The sequence below is a fragment of the Hemicordylus capensis genome, chromosome 4 (assembly GCF_027244095.1).
Source record: "Hemicordylus capensis ecotype Gifberg chromosome 4, rHemCap1.1.pri, whole genome shotgun sequence".
Taxonomy (NCBI): domain Eukaryota; kingdom Metazoa; phylum Chordata; class Lepidosauria; order Squamata; family Cordylidae; genus Hemicordylus; species Hemicordylus capensis.
In genome coordinates this window covers 3,990,148-4,009,502 of record NC_069660.1, presented here as the reverse complement: position 1 = coordinate 4,009,502, position 19,355 = coordinate 3,990,148, and the positions used below count along the sequence as shown (strand labels likewise).

At 50.4% G+C, this 19,355-nt stretch overlaps 1 protein-coding gene across 1 annotated transcript; it reads right to left on the bottom strand.

Annotated features, from left to right (window-relative positions):
- Nucleotides 1–209: 209 nt before the first annotated feature.
- On the bottom strand, nt 210–18,261 carry COMMD7 (COMM domain containing 7). The gene is made up of 9 exons (XM_053250921.1): nt 18,095–18,261; nt 13,156–13,209; nt 11,137–11,239; nt 9,824–9,880; nt 9,700–9,737; nt 7,945–8,035; nt 7,766–7,815; nt 1,667–1,715; nt 210–605 (listed from the first exon to the last, which is right to left on the bottom strand). Exons 1-9 carry the CDS (start codon nt 18,176–18,178, stop codon nt 529–531), a joined length of 603 nt encoding a protein of 200 aa, XP_053106896.1. The 5' UTR covers nt 18,179–18,261; the 3' UTR covers nt 210–528.
- Between the last annotated feature and the right edge of the window lie 1,094 nt (nt 18,262–19,355).

The following is a 19,355-nucleotide window of genomic DNA, read 5'->3' as shown; positions in this document are numbered from 1 at the left end:
CTTTACTTTTTTATCTTCTCCAAATGCAACACCTTTTTCACAGGCACCAACTTGAGGGGACAGAGGACAATAATTTCTTTTTACCACCTTATCAATATTATTTTTTACCACCTTATTTTTTTTACCACCTTATCAAAATGAAATGCACTGAGCCAGAGCCCAAGCACGGAAGCGGGCAGGGAAAAGGACATTGTACCCAGACCCAGAAGTTGGGGTTGACTTCTTATTTTATTTTTGCCTCCTACATTTTCTCTCAATATCATCCGCATAATCCCAACAAGCCCTTTTATGGACCAGTGATAGAAATCTTGGACTGCAGAGCCTGACAGAATACACTTTCCCCCACAGATGCTCTCAAGGCATTAATGTGCAAAACTGTAATAACTTGGTGGGCTGCTCACACTCTGGAGGAAAACCGCCTGAACTGAGGAAGGAAGTGGAGTTGGGGGCGGCCTTGTCTAGCCTCTGCTGGTCCCTGCTCAGCTTCCCAAGGGCAGACTAGGCAGGAGCAGCAACCCAACCAGCCAGTCAGCTGAGGCAGTCGAGGCTAGTCTTCACTCTTTCCATCTCATGGAGGAAGCTGTAAAACTGGGGCAGCGTTAGCTCTAGGGAGGGAATGAAATAAACAAGACACCAACTAACTAAAAAGAAATGGTTTGCACTTAACAAAAACAAAACAGTACATTTCCCACATAAGCCACCTAATGGGGCAGCGGGGAAATGACTTGATTAGCAAGCCAGAGGCTGCCGGTTTGAATCCCTGCTGGTCTGTTTCCCAGACTATGGGAAAAACTCTTATTGCTGCTGCCCGAGTAGGAAACTCCTACTTGGGCAGCAGCAATAAAGGAAGGATGCTGAAAGGCATCCTTTCAGACTGTGAAGGAGATGGCAATGGGAAACCCCTCCTGTAATCTACCAAAGACAACCACAGGGCTCTGTGGGAGCCAGGAGCCAACACTGGCAAGTTTACCTTTACATTTCCCACATAACATGCAGGTAACTAATGCAATTTATGACCACAAGGTGGCTGTGATAGGTCGATGGAAGCCCATGCACAGGGGAAGTCTACCTCTGAATACCAGATGCTGCAGATAAACACGGGTAGCCATTGCCTTCATGCTTAAAGGCACAGCGGATCTCTTTGCTGCACCAAGGGAGTGGGATGGACTAGATGGCCTCTGGGGTTCCTTCAAATGAGTATTTTTAAGGCAAATTATGAAGCAACCCAAACAACTTGAGCAACAGAATCCCTGCTATAGACTATCAAGGGGCATGCAAAAGCGTGCACAAAAGAACCAAAAGTCAAATGGGGGCCGCTCGTCTGCAGCGGTTTTCACAAGGATCATAGAGTTATCTAGGCTCTCAGGCCCTGACTGCAAACACCACTCTCCATGCAGAATGGACACCCCACCACCCTGCAGCAGCAACCCCTCTTTACATCTTCAAAGGGGAAAGCTGTAACCAGAGTAGCTGGTAGGTCTTTTTTTTTTTTTTAAACTTACTATGGAATTTGCTCTAGTTATGGGATGCAACTCTGACCTCTGAGCTGAACAGTGCAAAAAAACGTTTTATGCCTTTGTCGGGCGATGCAGTTTCAGCCTTCCCGGGGCCTCAGTTGCCGCCTCCTACTGCAGAACTCCCCCAGATGCAATTATGGCTCACTCACCTACGTACACAGGCTCAATTTGGTTTCCTTTTTTAACCACCAGTTTCAGCTGCAAATAAATCAGTTAGAACAAAGAAGATTCAGTTACAGCCAGGGACAGTGAACTACTTGAAAAGTTAAGAGATTTCACTTTCATAACCAGGAAAGCCAGACTCTTTACATTCACTGTGAACATGATCACAAGCCCCGTGATACTATTGGATCTAAGAAATCCTGTTTGCTTGACATTGCACATGTAAATGGCAGGTGTAACAGCTGATGCTAGGCTGCCTCCTAATTGCAAAGAGAGATCCATTGTGGGGGGATAGGAGGGGGATACTAAGGAGGGAGGAACAAGGACACAGAAGGAAAAGAGGCAGAGAGGGAGGAATCAAGGCGTTGACCCACGGAGGAGGAGGAGGAAATCCACTCCCCCCACCTGCCCAAACTGGGTATGAAAACCCATAGGATGAGGGATCTCAAACTTGAGTCCCCAGATGTTGCTTGACTACAACTCCCATCATCTGGAGCCACAATGGCTAAAGGGGATGATGGGAGTTGTAGTCCAACATCTGGGGACCCAAGTTTGAGATCCCTACCATAGGAAGAGGGAGGGTTTCATCCACTCCTTACAACCAAGCCTGCTAAGGAGACAACAAAGCTCTTCTCACGATCAGTGAGAAGAGCTTCTGGCAGGTCTGCGGGGAAGGCGGGCTTAGCCTGCTCTCCCTGCAGACGAGCAGCCTCCAAGCCCTAGGCGGCCATCCACACGACTGCTGGATCCGTCACGGAGCTGGTGGAGGCTGTGGGGATCGAGGGCTGCCCGGTCCCCAGAAGCTTCACGATGCCCAACGCGAGCGTGAGGTGCATTCTGCAGAGACCGCTGAGGCTGGGAGGCTGGCTGAGTCTACTTGCGTGTCGCTGCGCGCGGCAGCGGCACACAAGCAAGAAAAAAAAAAGAGTTTAATGGAGCGCTTGCTCCGTTAACCTCATTTAAGGGGAGGGGGGATTAGGTGGGCTAGCTGCCTTGGAACCACCGGGCTCACCCACAAGCCCGGTGGTTCTGACGATCAGTAGAAAGCGGGCTAGGTTCCCTTAGCCCGCTTTCCACTGATTGTGGGAAGAGTTTCAATGTGGGGCAGGCACTTGGTGCTCCCAATAAACCCCTTATACAAGCAGCAGAGCACCGGCTCTGCAGGTGGAAGGTCCCAGGTTCAGTCCCTGGCAGCATCTCCAGGAAGGACTGGGAAAGGCTTCTGCCTAAAACCCCGGAAGGTCACTGCCAGTCAGAGCAGACAAGACTGGACGAGGTGGACCAAGGGCCTGACTCCACAGGCGGCAACTTCCTATGTTCAGATCGGGGGGTGGGAGTGGCTGCCTTCATGCCCTGCTTGTGGGCTTCCTGGAGGCATCCTCTGGTTGGCCGCAGGCAGAAGCAGAATGCTGGAGAGGTCGGTCTTTGCTCAGATCTCCTGGAGGCTCTCTTTATTCATTCACTGATGCTGGTACACTGCCCCAAACTCACATCGCTGCGTGTCTTACAACAACATAAAACAATTTTTTTTAAAAAAGATCAAAACATTAAAACAATTCAAAACCACCATTCTAGTTAAGCCTGGGTGAATAAATGCGTCTTTAAAGACTTTTCAAAAACTGTCAGATGCGGGGAGGCTCTTATTTCAGCAGGGAGCCTATTCCAGAGTCTTGGGCTGGCAACAGAGAAGGCCTGTTCCTGAGTTGCGACCAGAGAAGCCAGTGGCACTGCAAATGGGTGGTCTCCATGGGCAATGGGGCTCATGGTGAACTGGAAGACGTTCTCTTAAATACCTAATGTCTTTGTTCCAGGCCCAGGGCTCAAGGGGCAGGGAGATCCCAGCACCCCAACCCCTCTCTTGTACGTCCTCCAGAGAGGAGAGCTGGCCTTGTGGTAGCAAGCATGACTTGTCCCCTTAGCTAAGCAGGGTCCTCCCTGGTTGCATATGAAAGGGAGACTAGAAGTGTGAGCACTGGAAGATCTTCCCCTCAGGGGATGGAGCTGCTCTGGGAAGAGCAGAAGGTTCCAAGTTCCTTCCCTGGCAGCATTGTTGGGGCACATGTACCCCAACCTTAGACTCAGAGGTACCAACCCAGAAGTATGTGGAATTCAGGCCTGTGTCTGGTTCCATTTTATTAAGACAGGAATTAATGCCTGGACTCAGGGTGAATTGACACCCAGATCTGCCTGGGTAATGCTTGGTAAATGATTTGTAAAGGCAGGGGTAATCTAGCATTGTTAATCAGTGTTTGTGGAACTCACAAGAGACACAATGGGTCAGGCTTAATTACCAGCCTCACACTGCTGAAATTAACCTGCTGTCCAGTAATCCCCTTACCTCACTGACAGGATGCTTCTGCCTTAGTCCAATGTGTTGACTAACTCGCCTCACACATGTACCCCTTTTGATGTTACTTTAAATATTCTTTTGTTATAATTAATTTAATTGCTGTCTCACACAAATAGAACTAACTCTTTCACTAACTCCTGACTTTTAACATTCTTGGGACAAGGCAGGAGAAGATGTAGATTTGTTTTGGGGAATGACAATAAAACAATACTCAGCTAACAGGAGAGACCCTGTTTACCCTGGACTGACCAAATATCCTGAGCTAATTTTGGTAATTAAAAGACGATATTCAGAGGATAGCAGGAATAGACTCCTTTTGTGATCCAGAAGACTCAAATGAACATCAAAGGATGGAACCACTATAAGGAGGAGTTTCTGGACATGGCAGACTAGCAGTCTTTTGCCTACAAGCAAGATCTGCTCAAGAGCCATCCCAGAGTTTGCTGCTAAGCCGCGAGGTAACAAGCAGGAACTCTGTCCAGGAACCGGAACTCTGTGACTTCTGCTGCGCAGTGAGAAGTCAAGACTTCCCCAGCCATGGTGCTCTGACTCTTAGCCATGCTCTGAGCAAACTACATGCTTGATCTAAAAGCTCCTGTCGCCAGCCGAAAGCTTCTCTCCTTCAGCTAAAAGCTCCACCGCTCTCAAGCCTCTGATCCGGGTAATATGCTGCCTCCACAAGCCTTGGATCCCTCCATCCTTCCCCCTTCTTCTCCTTCCCCTCGTCCCTGATCTCCCCAAACCATGCCAGCCCTCAGCCTTCCTTACCTTCCCCCCCACTTTTCCATTTATATCTGAACTGTATTAGGCTCTAGGAAGATTTAATACACACACATATGTTAGTTAGGAACACTGGGTGAATATGGTTGCTGGCTAGGGTTGAAATACTGTTAGTAATATTGATAGAATGTTCTGCTTTCTGCTCAGCTAGATTGATGTTGTTATTCCTTTATACTCAATAAAACCCATTGAATCATTTAGGATTGGTTTGATCTCCTTTCTTCCTTGCGCCCAGATCCTACATGGTCACTATATAAAAGAACTTGGTCACTTGGTGACACTTATGAGACAGGCCTAATTTTGTATGCTAGCTAATAAGCATATTTAGTATACAAATCAGGCCTGGACCACAACAGCATCTCCAAGACAGGGCTGAGAGAGATTCCTGCCTGCCACCTTGGAGAAGCCGCTGCCAGTCTGTGAAGACGATACTGAGCGAGATGGACCCAGGGTCGGACTCAGTATATGGCAGCTTCCTAAGTTCCTATGTACGAGGATGCCTGGGCAGAGCTGCTCTGAGAGCTGGCAGCCGTGGCTGGTTCTGGGCTCAGAGTCCCACACAGCCAGTGGTGCAGGTGCTTCTGCTTGCCGCTGACCTCAGGCAACTTCAGCCTACTGCCTTGTTCCAATTACTATACACTCTCCCCCTGCCTGTGTGAGGAAGAGTCACAGTCCTCAGTGCACACAAGAGAGATACTGTCGTCTTTCCCCAGTCATTACACTCTCCCCACCTCCATTAGTCCCCCCGTCAGGACTCCCTCATATGCCAAGTCATCGGGCACGGTGTCGGCCCCTGAGGCATGCAACACAGGCAGGTATCCACTTTACGAGAGGTGGGGGAGGAAGTGGAGGGTGCATCTTCCTGCCTGGAGGAAGGGGGTGAATCTGGGCCCTTGTGCTTGCAAAGCCAATGCCCCACCACGAAGCCACTCTGCCAGGACTACCAACCGCACCCTAGTAGGGTGACCAAGGCCAGGCAGGAGGGCAGGTCAATCAGCCAGCCAGGCAGGTTAATGGGCAGGCGACAAAGTCCAGGCAGAAGTCCAGAGGGCTCTGCCCTCAGCTACACAGGCAGCAGCCAGGATGCCACTGGACGACCACACCACAGCACGGAGTGCATGTTATACACAAATGCATTTTGAAGTAGGGGAAATATGGCCACTTCCTGACCCCTCCCTCCCTGCCTCCCTCCCCCAAAAGTGCACTTCTGAAGATGGCAGTGGTGCAGCTGGCACCAGAGAGAGTGTGAGGGGAAGCCCCTCCCTCCTGGCCACACACTCTGCCCCCCCCCCCCGCACCCGCCACTTGGGGCCCTTTGCTGGGCAGCTCCTTCCTGCTACCTTCCAGCTCTGAGAGCAGGGAAGAGCTGTCAGGCGGACCCACTTCGAGGCAGCCCTGGCCTTCACCTCAGCAGTTGGGTCTGCCAGCATCCTTGGGGGAGGAGGAGCATCTCCACCCAGCCACCATCCGCCCCCCCACCCCTGGGAAGACTCAGGTATACAACCGGCCCAAACCGAAGGCTCTGAGCACTCTCAGCTAATCTCAGCCCCCTCAAAGCCAGGATTGATATAAATCAATGGTGTTTTGTTTTGTTGTTGTTGTTTTAAATTAAAAATCAGATTTTTAAAATTTAAAATTGATTTTTAAAAAATTGATTTTTAAAAACAAGTTATTCTAGTACAAACTAATCTGCCTACCTTCCTTTCACTATTCCTACAACTGGACTAAATTTGGTCCAGATCGGTTAGGCAGTTCACAAGTCAGCCTACTTACGCCTCAAACGTTCATGCGTCCACCATCTTGAATTGGGGTGGATGACGTCATCACAAACTATGTGTTTCAGATGTCCCTACAACTATACCAAGTTTGACACAAGTCGGTTCCCACTTGCACCTCAAATGTTCACACGCCCACCTTCTTGGATGGGGGTGGATGACATCATCACAAATTACACCACTGAGGCATCCCTATGTGTCCCTTCAGCTGTAGCAAATACCCCCAAGTGCAAAGACAAAGGAAGTCAATGAATGAATAGAGGATTGCGGGGGATGGAGTAGATCTGAGTAAGAAGGAAGAGGAGTCTGGGATGGGGAGGGGAGGGGATAGAAGGCGAAACCACTGTTCCATTGTAGGAGGGAAACACCTATCATGGCAGCAGGCCATAAAAGAGAACTGATTTAGGAATATTTTAATGAAGTTCCTGTACCTGTGGGTAAGAAAAGCATGCGTGCAAAATGCAAACAGTGCAACGATGAAATGCAGAGCCTGGTTGCCCGAATGAAACAGCATTATGAGAAAGAAGTGTGTACCTATGATTGATAGTGCGTACCTACCTTCTAAAAATGAAACCTACATTTATCTCTAAATATGTATTGAGGTTATATTAGGAAACAAGGATGTCCTTTTATAGAAAATGATGATTAAACAGAATCTTCCTGACTAGTAATTCAAATTGTGATTTAAACCATGAAAATTGAGTCCTTCTATGAAGCGATTTATATTGTGATTTAAACCATGATTTAAATTGATTTGCTTTAAATCAAACAACTCTGCCCAAAACCCTACCAGTTAACCCCAATTCTGCACCCAAAACACTGAGTTCTGCAAAGGGCATACGTTTTGTAACCCAAGGAAATTTGAATATTATATATATGCTTGTGTAACCTTCTTTCTGTTTCTGTTAGTTATGGGGGAAAGAACAAAGAGATACGAAAGCTCTATGGCACTAGAAATCCCACTCGGCTCCTTGGCTAGATTCTGAGATTGCACAGGCCATACCCTTTTAAGCTGACTTTTGCCTCCGAAAGGGCCAGCCCATTTCTGTGCTTGCAGGATGATACTGCAGGATGCACGCCACCCTTTCCCCACTCCCTTTCTGCCCATGTCACTGGCTGGTTCTTTCGCTAAGCTCTACCTGCCGCGTCTTCTCAAGGTTCTTGCTTCCCCAAAGGCTCACCTGCAAGAAGATGCTTCCCACTTTTTCCAGTTCGCTGCTCCCTGCAGTAACTGCCAGAGAAAAGGGAAAGAGCAACGGTAGCATACTTGATGCCTGTGCCAAGGAAGCAGAGGGGCAAAGCTGCTGAGGTGGGCACCTGCCTCTGCCTCACAGGTACCCCAGCCTAGCGAGTCACTCACCTCCAAACTTCCACTCCATGTCTATGAGCTGGTTAATCATCAGGGTCTGTCCCACCGCGAGGCGCGAGAGGGTGGGAGAGTGTTCTTTCCACTGGAAAGGGAAATGAAACAAGAAGATGGTTCGTGTAATGCAGGGGTTCTCAGCCTTGGGACCCAGTCCCACCAGCCTTTGGCCATTGTGGCTGGGGATGATGAGAGTTGTAGTCCAGCAACATCTGGGGGCCCAAGGCTGAGAACCCGGGAGTAGCCATTTCACCTAAATCCACAGAATCAGACTTTGGGCCACGATAGTCCTACTTTGGGAGAGGAGAGCTGGTCTTGTGGTACCAAGCATGACTTGTCCCCTTAGCTAAGCAGGGTCCGCCCTGGTTGCAGATGAATGGGAGACTAGAAGTGTGAGCACTGCAAGAGATTCCCCTCCGGGGATGGAGCCGCTCTGGGAACAGCAGAAGGTTCCAAGATCCCTCCCCGGCTTCTCCAAGATAGGGTTGAGAGAGATTCCTGCCTGCAACCTTGGAGAAGCTGCTGCCAGTTCGTGAAGACAATACTGAGCTAGATAGACCAATGGTCTGACTCAGTATATGGCAGCTTCCTATGTTCTGTGGTTCCATGTACAAACTGGTATTTGGGGGTAACTCTGGACTCCTGGTTAGCATGCCAGAGGTTGCTGGTTTGAATCCCTGCTGGTATGTTTCCCAGACTATGGGAAACACCTCTATCGCGCAGCAGCGATCTAGGAAGGTGCTGAAAGGCATCATCTCATACTGCGCGGGAGGAGGCAATGGTAAACCCCTCCTGTATTCTACTAAAGACAACCACAGGGCTCTGTGGTCGCCAGGAGTCGACACCGACCCGATGGCACACTTCACCTGGATTCCCAAGCATCTCATAAGAAAACAAGAAATTGCCCTGCTAGATCAAAGCAAAGGTCCACCTAGGCCAGCATCTTCCATTTCCCACAGTGGCCAATCAGATGCCTCTGGGAAGCCCACAAGCAAGAGCTCAAGACAATATCTTTCCTGTTGCTTTCCTGCAGCTCAGCAACTCAGGGGTAGACCATATTGAGCCAGGGGGTGCCAAACAGTGTGTGCTCTCTAATTTTTTTCATCTGTGTGCGGAATGAGTTTTGTTCTGGGTGGAGGTATCCAGGCAGTGTGTGCGCATGTGCATTCAGAATGGAGCCTCCCTGATTCAACCTGAGTGGGATCTAAAATTAAATGAGTGGACATCAGAAAATGCGTGAGCATGCACACACGCGCATGCCTTAGAGGGAACAGTGGTGCCGAAGGAGGCTGCTTGGCTGGCTCTTCAACGGCAGGGCGGGAGAGAGAGCGAGAAGCCACCCAAGCTCCCACCTCTGGCGCCTCCCTGGCTCCTTAGGATGAGCCGCTACTGATAATGTGCATCTGGGAAACGCACAACACAGCTTGCAGTCCTCCGTCATTCACTGACGGAAATGACCCTTGGACACTCAACCCAAGAGCTGCAAGAGTTCTTGCAGTGAGCACACGGACACACACCCACACTCAGGCTGAGCTGAAGAGCAGTGGGGTAACAGAACTGTCAGAACTGGACGTGCCATCTTAAAAAAATAATAATAATAATTAAAGGCTTAGGGGCCATTTGCAACCTGTGTTGCGATTTTTGGTTAGAAGGCAAAAAACCTGATTTCTTGAGTGGACAGCCCAAAGAGTGCATCCCTGCCAGCTTTATAGTTCTGAAAATATTCAGTAGCGAAAGGAATGTTACTGGTACCTGCTCTTCAAAATAGCCAGCTTTCTCCTCACTCAGGCCTGCGGGAGAAACGCCACAGGGTTAAACAGGGGAACCAGGGCCGGCAGCTTGGAGAATGACTGGAAGCCACAAGAAAGGGACTTACCCAGAGTGATAAGATCAGCTCTAACCTGCTCTGCTGACAGAGTCCTCTTTAGGGCACCTAGAATAAACATGGCATAAAACAAAGGTGGAACGGGAGGGGGGAGAGAAAACGGCCTGCTAGACAACTTTACTACTGTGCAGGAGGAAACCAAAGTGCACATTGTTTGGAATAAGTCTTTTAATTAGAATTAGAACGCGGGACCTTTTGCTGCAAAGTGTCTGAGCAAACACTCAAGTACTGCCCCTCATCTCCACCTATATATTGCAGACTTAAATGAAAGGGGGAAGTGGGTGAGGGGAGCTGAACTCTCACCCACTCACCTCTCTGCACTTTGGGGCTGCAGGGGCTTTTCTCCTGGCCCAGTTATGAGGAGAGCTAGTCTTGTGGGAGCAAGCAGGACTTGTCCCCTTAGCTAAGCAGGGTCTGCCCTGGTTACATATGAAAGGGAGACCTGATGTGTGAGCACTGTTAGGTATTCCCCTTGGGGGAATGGAGCCACTCTGGGAAGAACAGAAGGTTCCCAGTTCCCTCCCTGGCAGCATCTCCAAGAGAGGGCTGAGAGAGATTCCTGCCTCTGCAACCTTGGAGAAGCCACTGCCAGTCTGTGAAGACGATACTGAGCTAGATGGACCAAGGGTCTGACTCAGTATATGGCAGCTTCCTATGTTCCACAACCCAGCTAGGCTGGAGGGAAAGTGCCTGAATCCACAGGGCATGATTACATAAAGCGGGGAGGGTTCAGCTTCCTTCACAACCCCTGATCAGACCCCTGCAACCATCAAGTCATATGTGAATAGGGCAAGGTAAGCCCATGTCAGATGTATTTATTTATTTATGTATTTGATTTCTATACCACCCTTCCAAAATATGACTCGGGGCGGTTTACATTAAAACAAAGCAATTAAAATCAATTAACAATTAAAACAGAGACTTATCAAACACCATCAAACAAAACAGTTTAAAACATGTAGCGTTGCCTTTCCGTGCCCAGCCCTTATGCTGAGGGCCAACCACTAGGGAAGCCATCAGCTTTCTGTGCTGCTTGTGGTTTAAGTCAGGGGTTCCCAGATGTGGTTGCACTACAGCCCCCATCATCCCCCGTTACAATGGCCAAAGGCCATTAAGCATCATGTGTACCTCCTGCCCTCTTCCCTGAACCTTCTGCAGATCAATTTCACTTTGTAAACCCCCCCACCCACCCCCGCCCCCGGCTTCCACACTCATGAGAAAGGCAGAAGAATTTCTCTGTCCAACATTTTGGTCCTAGGACAGACAGTGACACTCCTAGAGACCAGAAGTGAGCTCATACTCACCATTGGGCACCAACAGGAGGCTTTTGACAATATTTTTCAAAGGGCCCAGGCTGATTTTATTCACAGTTGCAAATTCAGAGAGCTGAGTTAAAAACCTTTCGACCTGCAGGAGGAGAAAAGCAGATGACAGGACCTTCAGTTCCACATCCCTTTTGCCCAGGAGTAGCAAGTCCCTATGGCTCTGACCAGCCATGTACATGTATTGCACACACAAGGATGAGTTGTGGCTCCTTCTGGTAGAGAATTTGGCATCCTCAGAACCTCTGCTTTCTGTTTGTTCATTTTAACGCCTGCTAGCAGCAGGGCAGCAACCTGCCTAGGGAGCAGGAGCAGAGGCGTATCTAGAGCAAATAGCGCCTAGGGCAAGCACTGAAATTGCGCCCCCTCTCCAAACATCTGACACCCATCTTTCAGATAACTTTACCATAATATCAGCTGAAAAATACAAGTCAAGCTTGTTAATCTTTTAATATTTCAAAAACTATTTAGCAGTGGACGTAGCCAGACCAAAAAATGCTGGAGAACTACAAATTTCAGTATGCTGGGGCTTATGAAATACCCAAATACTATGTGGAGGTGTACTTGGGAAACTAAACAGAAGTGCCTGTCTAATTCTCTACTATGTATTGTAGCATCACCATTACATAAGTTTTAAAAATAAATGGAGAATTTGACTTTTCCCAGATACTCTGAAAATAATTAAAGGATATGCAGAGTAAACGGTGTCACTGCTTGGAATATATTCTAGTCTTTCAGAAAGACAGTTAAAATGAGAGAAAGAGAGCAAGAAACTCCCAGTGGGCCTTAACACTAAGGATTTCACACTGATTCAAAGACAAACTCACCATTAATAGCCATATTATTAAGACATCACATTTAACTCACTTATCACAAGAAGCAAAGTAAGAGCAAATGAATACAATCCTAGCTCATAAGCGTCAGCTCAGTATTCACAAGCCCTGATTCTCTGTACATAGTGCCTAACTGAATATGTGTACAGTGTCTTATATTATATTAATTTTTTTAAAAACAAATTTTTTTACCTGTAGCCCCTTCAGGGGGCTTCCTAAAGGCCATGGGGGGGTCTGCAAAGGTTCCCCCTCCCCCCGCTGGCCTCTAGGGCCTCACAGAGGCCATCTGAGCATGCGTGGTGGCCATTTTGTTTTCAGCAGCCTTTTAAAAAAAATTAATTTTACAAAATGGCGCCCACCTTCAAGTGGCGCTGGGGGCACGTGCCCTGGTATGTTTCCCAGACTATGGGAAACACCTACATCAGGCAGCAGCAATATAGGAAAGTGCCTATCTGATTTGTTTGTTTATTTCTTTGTCTTTCTATGCAAACTACTTTGAGAACTTTTTGGTTGAAAAGTAGGATACAAGTATTTGTAGGAGTAAATCTTTCTAAAAACAAAACCCATGTTTCCAGTCCTTATGGCTCCAAGGACAGAGTTGAGAGTTGGTGGATAGATGTGTAGTGAAAGCTCAATTATTGGACAAGGACAGGCTAAAACCATGGATTTCCAGTGGTTAGGGATCCAGGCTTCAGAGGCTTGTATAGCCTTTGTCATCTCCATGACTCACTAAGCAGGATGAATAATGTAGATATTTATGCTGCACAACAGAGTGCAGCAGAAACGCAGAATTTAATTTTTTTAAAAACATCCAAGCCATTTTAAATGGATTTAATTATTTTGTATTTCATACTTACCAAAAAAATGCATTACATCTCATTATATTCTTGAGTTTCAGATACAGTAATCAATTTTAGACTGTAAAACTGCTATGATTGCATCACACACACACACACAATTTTATATATAATTCTGCATCACAAAAATACAATTCAATCTATTTTAAGATGGTATGCATGCAGGCCGGCCTTTGTCTTTTATTTTCACTTGTGGAAAGCAATTTTTTTTAAAAAAATTCAACCATGCAAAGATAGTAATAAAATCTCCATAAAAATATAGTTGACCTTGCCTGAATTTTATTTCACGTATATCCTTGCAGAATGCTTACCTCTTTGGGCTCTCCCAGAAATCGGAAAAGCACTTCAGTGAGTGCAGAGAATTGCTGGGGAAAGAAGATCAGAAATGGTCAGAAATAGCAGCGGAGCCACTGGGCGCCCTTCCTGACTTTGCTTCTCTTTCTGCACCCAGGACAGATCTTTGTGGGCCCTCAGAATATTCTGAGGGCCCAAAAGGCACGGGCAGTTCAGCTGTCAACATCTGGGGACCCAAGCTGGGAACCGCCGCAATGGAGAAGGCTTAGCCACTGAATGAATAATGCCGCAAAAATAAACAGGGTTTAGAAGTCCACAAAATGGCGCGGCCTTCAAGGAGAGGGAAGGAAATCGGGTAGTTTGTGATCCTGGATAACCTCACACAGCAGCAGCAATTCCTAAGGGGGTGGGGGCAGGGAAGGGGGCAGAGCTGCCTCTCTTTCCTGAAGCCCGTTTCCTCCTCTCCTGCCCGGCATGCTGCCTGCAGGATGACCATGCACCAGGTAGAGCGATGTGGTGAGCTGCCTGAGGCATGGCCAGCCTGCAAGTAGCCTGTGGGGTGGGAGAGAGAGAGGAGCCAAGGGAGCTCTGTGAAGGAGAAGCAGCTGTGCCTCCTTTGCCTGTCCACCCACTCCTGACTTGACAACCCCACAGCCGAAATGCGACCTTGAGAGGACATCTGGAATCCTGAATACCTTAATTGCACAATGAACAGATTCCTCCCTACAGTACTAGTAGCTTTCCGGGCACCTGCCTTAGCATTTAACACCCACCCGGGAGCAAAGGAGAGGCCTGAGGGAAAGCACTGGCTGCCCCGTCTGGGGACCTCTTTGTGGTTGGCCATGGCTCATCAGAGAAGTCAGCACAAGGAGCAAAGGCCACGTGGGCCAGCACAAACCAGTAAAAGCCAAAGTGATGCAAGCGGTTAAGGCAGGGGTGGGCAAACCTGGCCCTCCAGATGCGGTTGAACTACAACTCCCATCACCCCCAGTGGCAGCCACTGGGGGTGATGGGAGTTGTAGTTCAACAACAACTGGAGGGCCAGGTTTGCCCACCCCTGCGTTAAGCGCATGAGCATTAAGGGCATGAGTCAAGAAATCCTTTATTCAAACCTCACAATTAAGTTTTTCTTGATACTTAGAGAAGCTGTTCTCAAACTTGGGTCCCCAGATGTTGTGGGACTACAACTCCCATCATCCCCAGCCACAATGTCCTTTTAGCTTATGGCATGTCACAACAGGCACCTAATGGTGCAGCGGGGAAATGATGTGATTATCAAGCCAGAGGTTGCCAGTTCGGATTCCCGCTGGTATGTTTCCTAGACTACGGGAAACACCTATATTGGGCAGCAGTGATCTAGGAAGATGCTGAAAGGCCTCATCTCGTTCTGCGCGGGAGGAGGCAATGGTCAACCCCCTCCTGTATTCTACCAAAGATAACCACAGGGCTCTGTGGGCGCCAGGAGTCAACACCAACTCGACACCACACACAAAATGTCAGAATAAGCCACCTAATGGTGCAGCAGGGAAGCAATAGGCTTGAGCCTGAAATGGCTCTGCCACATTTCAGCGGCGGCAGGGCTGTTCCCTTACGGGCGGGGGAGGGTGCACTCACCCCTCCCGCCGTATTTCCCCTGCTGCCGCTGCCGCTGTTTTGAAGCCCCTCGGGGCGGCAGCATTCCTCCCTGCCACCCCGTTGCCCTCATCGGCCAGAAGTGACCGGAAGTACCGGGCACACGTGCACACACGACGGGCACATGTGTGCCCAGTACTTCCGGCCACTCCCGGCCAATGAGGGCAACGGGGTGGCAGGGAGGAATGCTGCTGCCCCGAAGGGCTTCAAAACCACAGAGCGCTGGTGGGGGAAATGCGGCGGGAGGGGCAAGTGCACCCTCCCCCGCCCGTAAGGGAACACCCCACCGCCACTGAAACGGCCTCGGCTGCTGAAACATTTCGGAGGCCTCTACAATGGCCTCCGAGACGTTTTGGGCTCAAGCCTAGGAAGCAACCTGCCTGGAGAGCAGGAGGCTGTTGATTCGAATCCCCGCTGGTGTGTTTGCCAGAATATGGGAAACTCCGATATTGGGCAGCAGCAATATAGGAAGGAGCTGAAAGGCATCATCATCTCATACAGCATGAGAGATGACAATGGTCAACCCCTCCTGTATTCTACCAAGAAAACCACAGGGCTCTGTGGTCACCAGGAGTCAACACCAACTCAGTGGCACAACGTTTCCTTTCCTTATGTCAGAATAAGACCCCTGACTTATGGAATTTGCTGCCATGGGTTGTGGCACTGAGATGATGCCTTATGTTCAACCAAAGCATTGGTCTATCTAGGTTTGTATTGTCTACGCCTGAGGTTCTCAATCTTGGGTGCCCAGAGGTTGTTTGACTACAACTCCCATCATCCGCAGCCACAAGGGCCTTGGGAACTGTAGTCCAACGACATCTGGGGACCAAAGTTTCGTCTACACTGATGATCCCCAGAGAATACCATCCTGGCAACCATGGATGTAGAGACTCTTTACATCTCTCACAGAGAAAGACTACAAACTATCAGGATTATGAGCCCAGGGACAACTCTAATTTGGCTACCATTTGCCACTTTGTCCTCAGCCACCATGACTTCAGATTTGTTCTTGACTTGTACTTTTAGGCCGGCAGCAGTGCCATGGGGCCAGTCAGGGCTCCTGCCTATCTATCCACCTCTGGTTTAGACCGCCACTTGGTCAGCTCCCGTTGCCAAAAGGCTCTCCATAACCGGAGGACATCTCCACCACCTGGACCCACAGGCAGCAGATCCTTGAGAAATCCCATCAGCAACCAGAGCCTGAACCTCTCTACGGGGCAAGTTCACTTTCTGGAAACAACTGTGCAACTTGCAGGGTGGACCTATAAGCACCATCACTCTGGACTAGAAGCCCACTGACAGTTAGGATTTTGGAGCCGGAAGGTGCAGGAAACGACCAAAACACCCCTGACAGCTGTCCAGCCTCTGCTACTTCAACATGACTCCAGCTTTCACCCTGAACACCCCACACGATCCACATTCTGCAGCCAGGCTCTATGATACAACCACATATAGGCCACCTCCAGCCTCAGAGGCAGGATGCCTCTGAGTACCAGTTGCAGGGGAGTAACGGCAGGAGGGAGGGCATGCCCCTTTCAACTCCTGCCTGTAGGCTTCTTGGAAGCATCTGGTGCGCAGTGCCACTGTGTGAAACAGGATGCTGGACTAGATGGGCCTCCTTGGGCCTGATCCAGCAGGGCTGTTCTGATGTTCACATTTGTTGCTGCTCATCAGACAGGAACACACATCTGAAGGGTTTACAACCCGCATCCCCAAAAGTACATTCCTCGGCCAACAAAGAGAAGAAAATGACTAACGGGGCTGGACTCTGGCATCCAAGAGGACCAACTCCCTGCAGAGCAGAACCCAAAGGGAACACGACAGGCCACTGGTGGTCGCCTGCAGCTCCCAGCTGGACTCTAAGAGCAGCGCACCCTCCCACATGATGGCAACCCTGCTCAGAAGACACACTGGTCACAGGGGTTCCCAACCTGACGTTGGACTACAACTCCCACCATCCCCAGCCACAATAGCCTTTTGACCATTGTGGTTAGGGATGATGGGAGTTGTAGTCTAAGATCACCTAAGGACCCAAGGATAGGAATCCTTGCTCTATGCATAAATAAATAAATAATTCACACATATCCAGCATCAGGGGCTGGGGAAGAAGAAGAAGAAAGCTGCCCAGCTCCTTTGCAACTCTGAATTCTATGAATAGCACCAGTAAGTGATCAGGAGGACCAAGAACACGGTGATCTTCCAGGCCTCTCTGCTGCACACCTGAAAGGGCCATCTTACGGAAAGACTTCAAAGGAAGTGAGAATAAAATCAGGTGTACAGTGAGGCTGGATCCCAGGGCTCCAAGCCTGAGAGGGACCTTTTGTTTGGCACAGAGTTAATTCACCATTGCGAGGAGGTGGTTATCCTCAGTTGTGAGTGCTCCTCATGCTTGTTTTGTGCACTTTGAAGCTTATCCTGAGAAGGGGCCTTTCACACTGCCTCTTGCATTGGATGCCATTGTTCCTGATCCCCACCCTGTCTAGCACCTCCTGAGGATTCCATTTCACAGGTTACAGGGAAAGCTGCTTTCTACTGAGTCAGACTACTATTGGTCCAGTTAGCTCAGTACTGTCCGTACACTGACTGGCAGCAACCCTCCGGGGTTTCAGACAGGAGACTACCTGGAGTCCACACTGCCAGGGACTGAGTCTGCGACCTTCGGCATGCAAGTTGTGTGCTTTCCCACCTAGCCCCAGTGCCTCCCAGAGGGCGACTGGCCGAGATGGCTTGCAAGGGGATCAAACGCCTTCACGGAGCAGAGAAGTGCATCAGTAGTACTCCTCTCGGTAGCTAAGCCTCCATGTTCAGAGGCAGTGTGCTGCTGCTGCTGCCTGGGGTGAGTCACAGCAGCACAGGAGGGAAGCAGGCGGAGGGCCTGCAGGCCTTGCTCGGGGGCATCCGGCTGGCCACTGCGGGAGCTCCGGGCTGATCTTCCCTGGGAGGCGCCCCCCGCCCGGCCGCCCGCCTCTCCGAAGGGAAGCAACGCTTTGGAGGGGGAGGAGGAGGAGAAGCGGGTGCGCGGAGGAGGCGCCGTTTGGAGAGGGTGGAAGCCCGAGCGCGCCAGGCAGGAAAGAGAAGAAGGGGCGGGAGGAAAGGGGGAAGGACGGACGGGCGCCCTGCAGGAGCAGCCGGCTCAAGGCCAGGGCGCCCCGGGCAGCTCCCCCGCCGGGGGGGCCTCCCTCCCTCCCCCCCGGGGCTCCAGCCAGAGGGAGCAGCATCAAGCGCGGGGCGGGGCGTGGCTGCTGGACGGGGCTTGGCGCCCCCTCCCCCCAGGGGCTGCGCTGCGCCCCCCGCCCCCTCCCGCTCCGGCAGCAGCAGCAGCACCTGCGCGCTCAGCTGGTTGAGCTGCTGCATGTCCGCCGTGACCGCCTCCGGCACCGGCTCGCGCGTGAAGTGCAGCACCTCCATGGCCCGATCCGGCCCGGCCCGGCCCCTCCCCGGCCGGCGGCGCGCTCCACCCCCTCCGCAGCCGACTCAGCCTGCGCGTCCGCGCCGGCACTTTCGCCCGCCCGCTCGCTTGCTTGCTTGCTTGAGTCTTGCCCCGGCGGGAGCCGCGCGCGCCTGGGCGAGGCGAGGCTTCCCCAGCCGCTCTCTTACTCGCGAGTAAACTCACCCGCCTCCCCAGCCCTCTAGCCGGGTAAGCCCCACTGACGGCCAGACGACTTGCTTCCGAGTAAGCGTGCGCCCTGCGGGCTCCAACCTACCCAGGCAGCGTTTTGTGCTGCAGGAGGACACGCGTGTAGCGTGTCCGTTAGATCTTCGGCACTAGTCCGCTTCAGGGATGCTGAGGAGGCGAGGCGACAGCGACAGCCTTCCACCGTAGTGGTGGGTGGATGGATGGACGGTGCCCCCTTCAGCAACTGGGATAGGGAGGAAGATTCCCCCTGAACATGGAGGTTCCACTTAGCTGCCATGGCTAACAGCGGTTGATTCCCCCAATTAATTGACGGAGAGGAGAGCTGGCCTTGTGGTAGCAAGCAGGTCTTGTCCCCTTCGCTAAGCAGGGTCCGCCCTGGTTGCATATGAATGGGAGACTCCATGTGTGAGCACTGTAAGGTATTCCCCTGAAGGGATGGAGCCGTTTTGGGAAGAGCAGAAGCTTCCAAGTTCCCTCCCTGGCAGCATCTCCAAGGGAGGGCTGAGAGAGATTCCTGCCTGCAACCTTGGACAAGCTGCTGCCAGTCTGTGAAGATACTGAGCTAGATAGACCAGTGGTCTGACTCAGTATATGGCAGCTTCCTAATTTGTCTAATTGTTTGTTGTTAATCCACCTAAACTTGGGAGGAGGGGACCTGAGGCTTCCAGCTGTTGCTGGAACTACAACTCCCATCATCCCCATCCACAACTATTGATATTATTCAATTTCTGTACACACACACACCCCATACAAAAATGGCTCAGGGCGGTTTACACAGAGAAATAACAAATAAGATGGCTCCCTGTCCCCAAAGGGCTCACATTCTAAAAAGAAACATAAGACACACACCAGCAACAGTCACTGGAGGTCCTGTGCTGGGGGTGGATGGGGCCAGTTACTCTCCCCTTGCTAAAGAGAATCACCACAATTCAACAATGAATTGCAACT

What these genes read in the sequence shown, in the direction of transcription:
- COMMD7 (XM_053250921.1), bottom strand. Translation starts at nt 18,178, where the DNA reads ATGGAGGTGCTGCACTTCACGCGCGAGCCGGTGCCGGAGGCGGTCACG. An exon ending in CTGGCTATTTTGAAGAGCAG is followed by an intron (nt 8,036 to 9,699) that starts GTACCAGTAACA and finishes TTCCCTTTCCAG; the next exon opens with TGGAAAGAACACTCTCCCAC. An exon ending in TGGGAAGCATCTTCTTGCAG is followed by an intron (nt 1,716 to 7,765) that starts GTGAGCCTTTGG and finishes ATTTATTTGCAG; the next exon opens with CTGAAACTGGTGGTTAAAAA.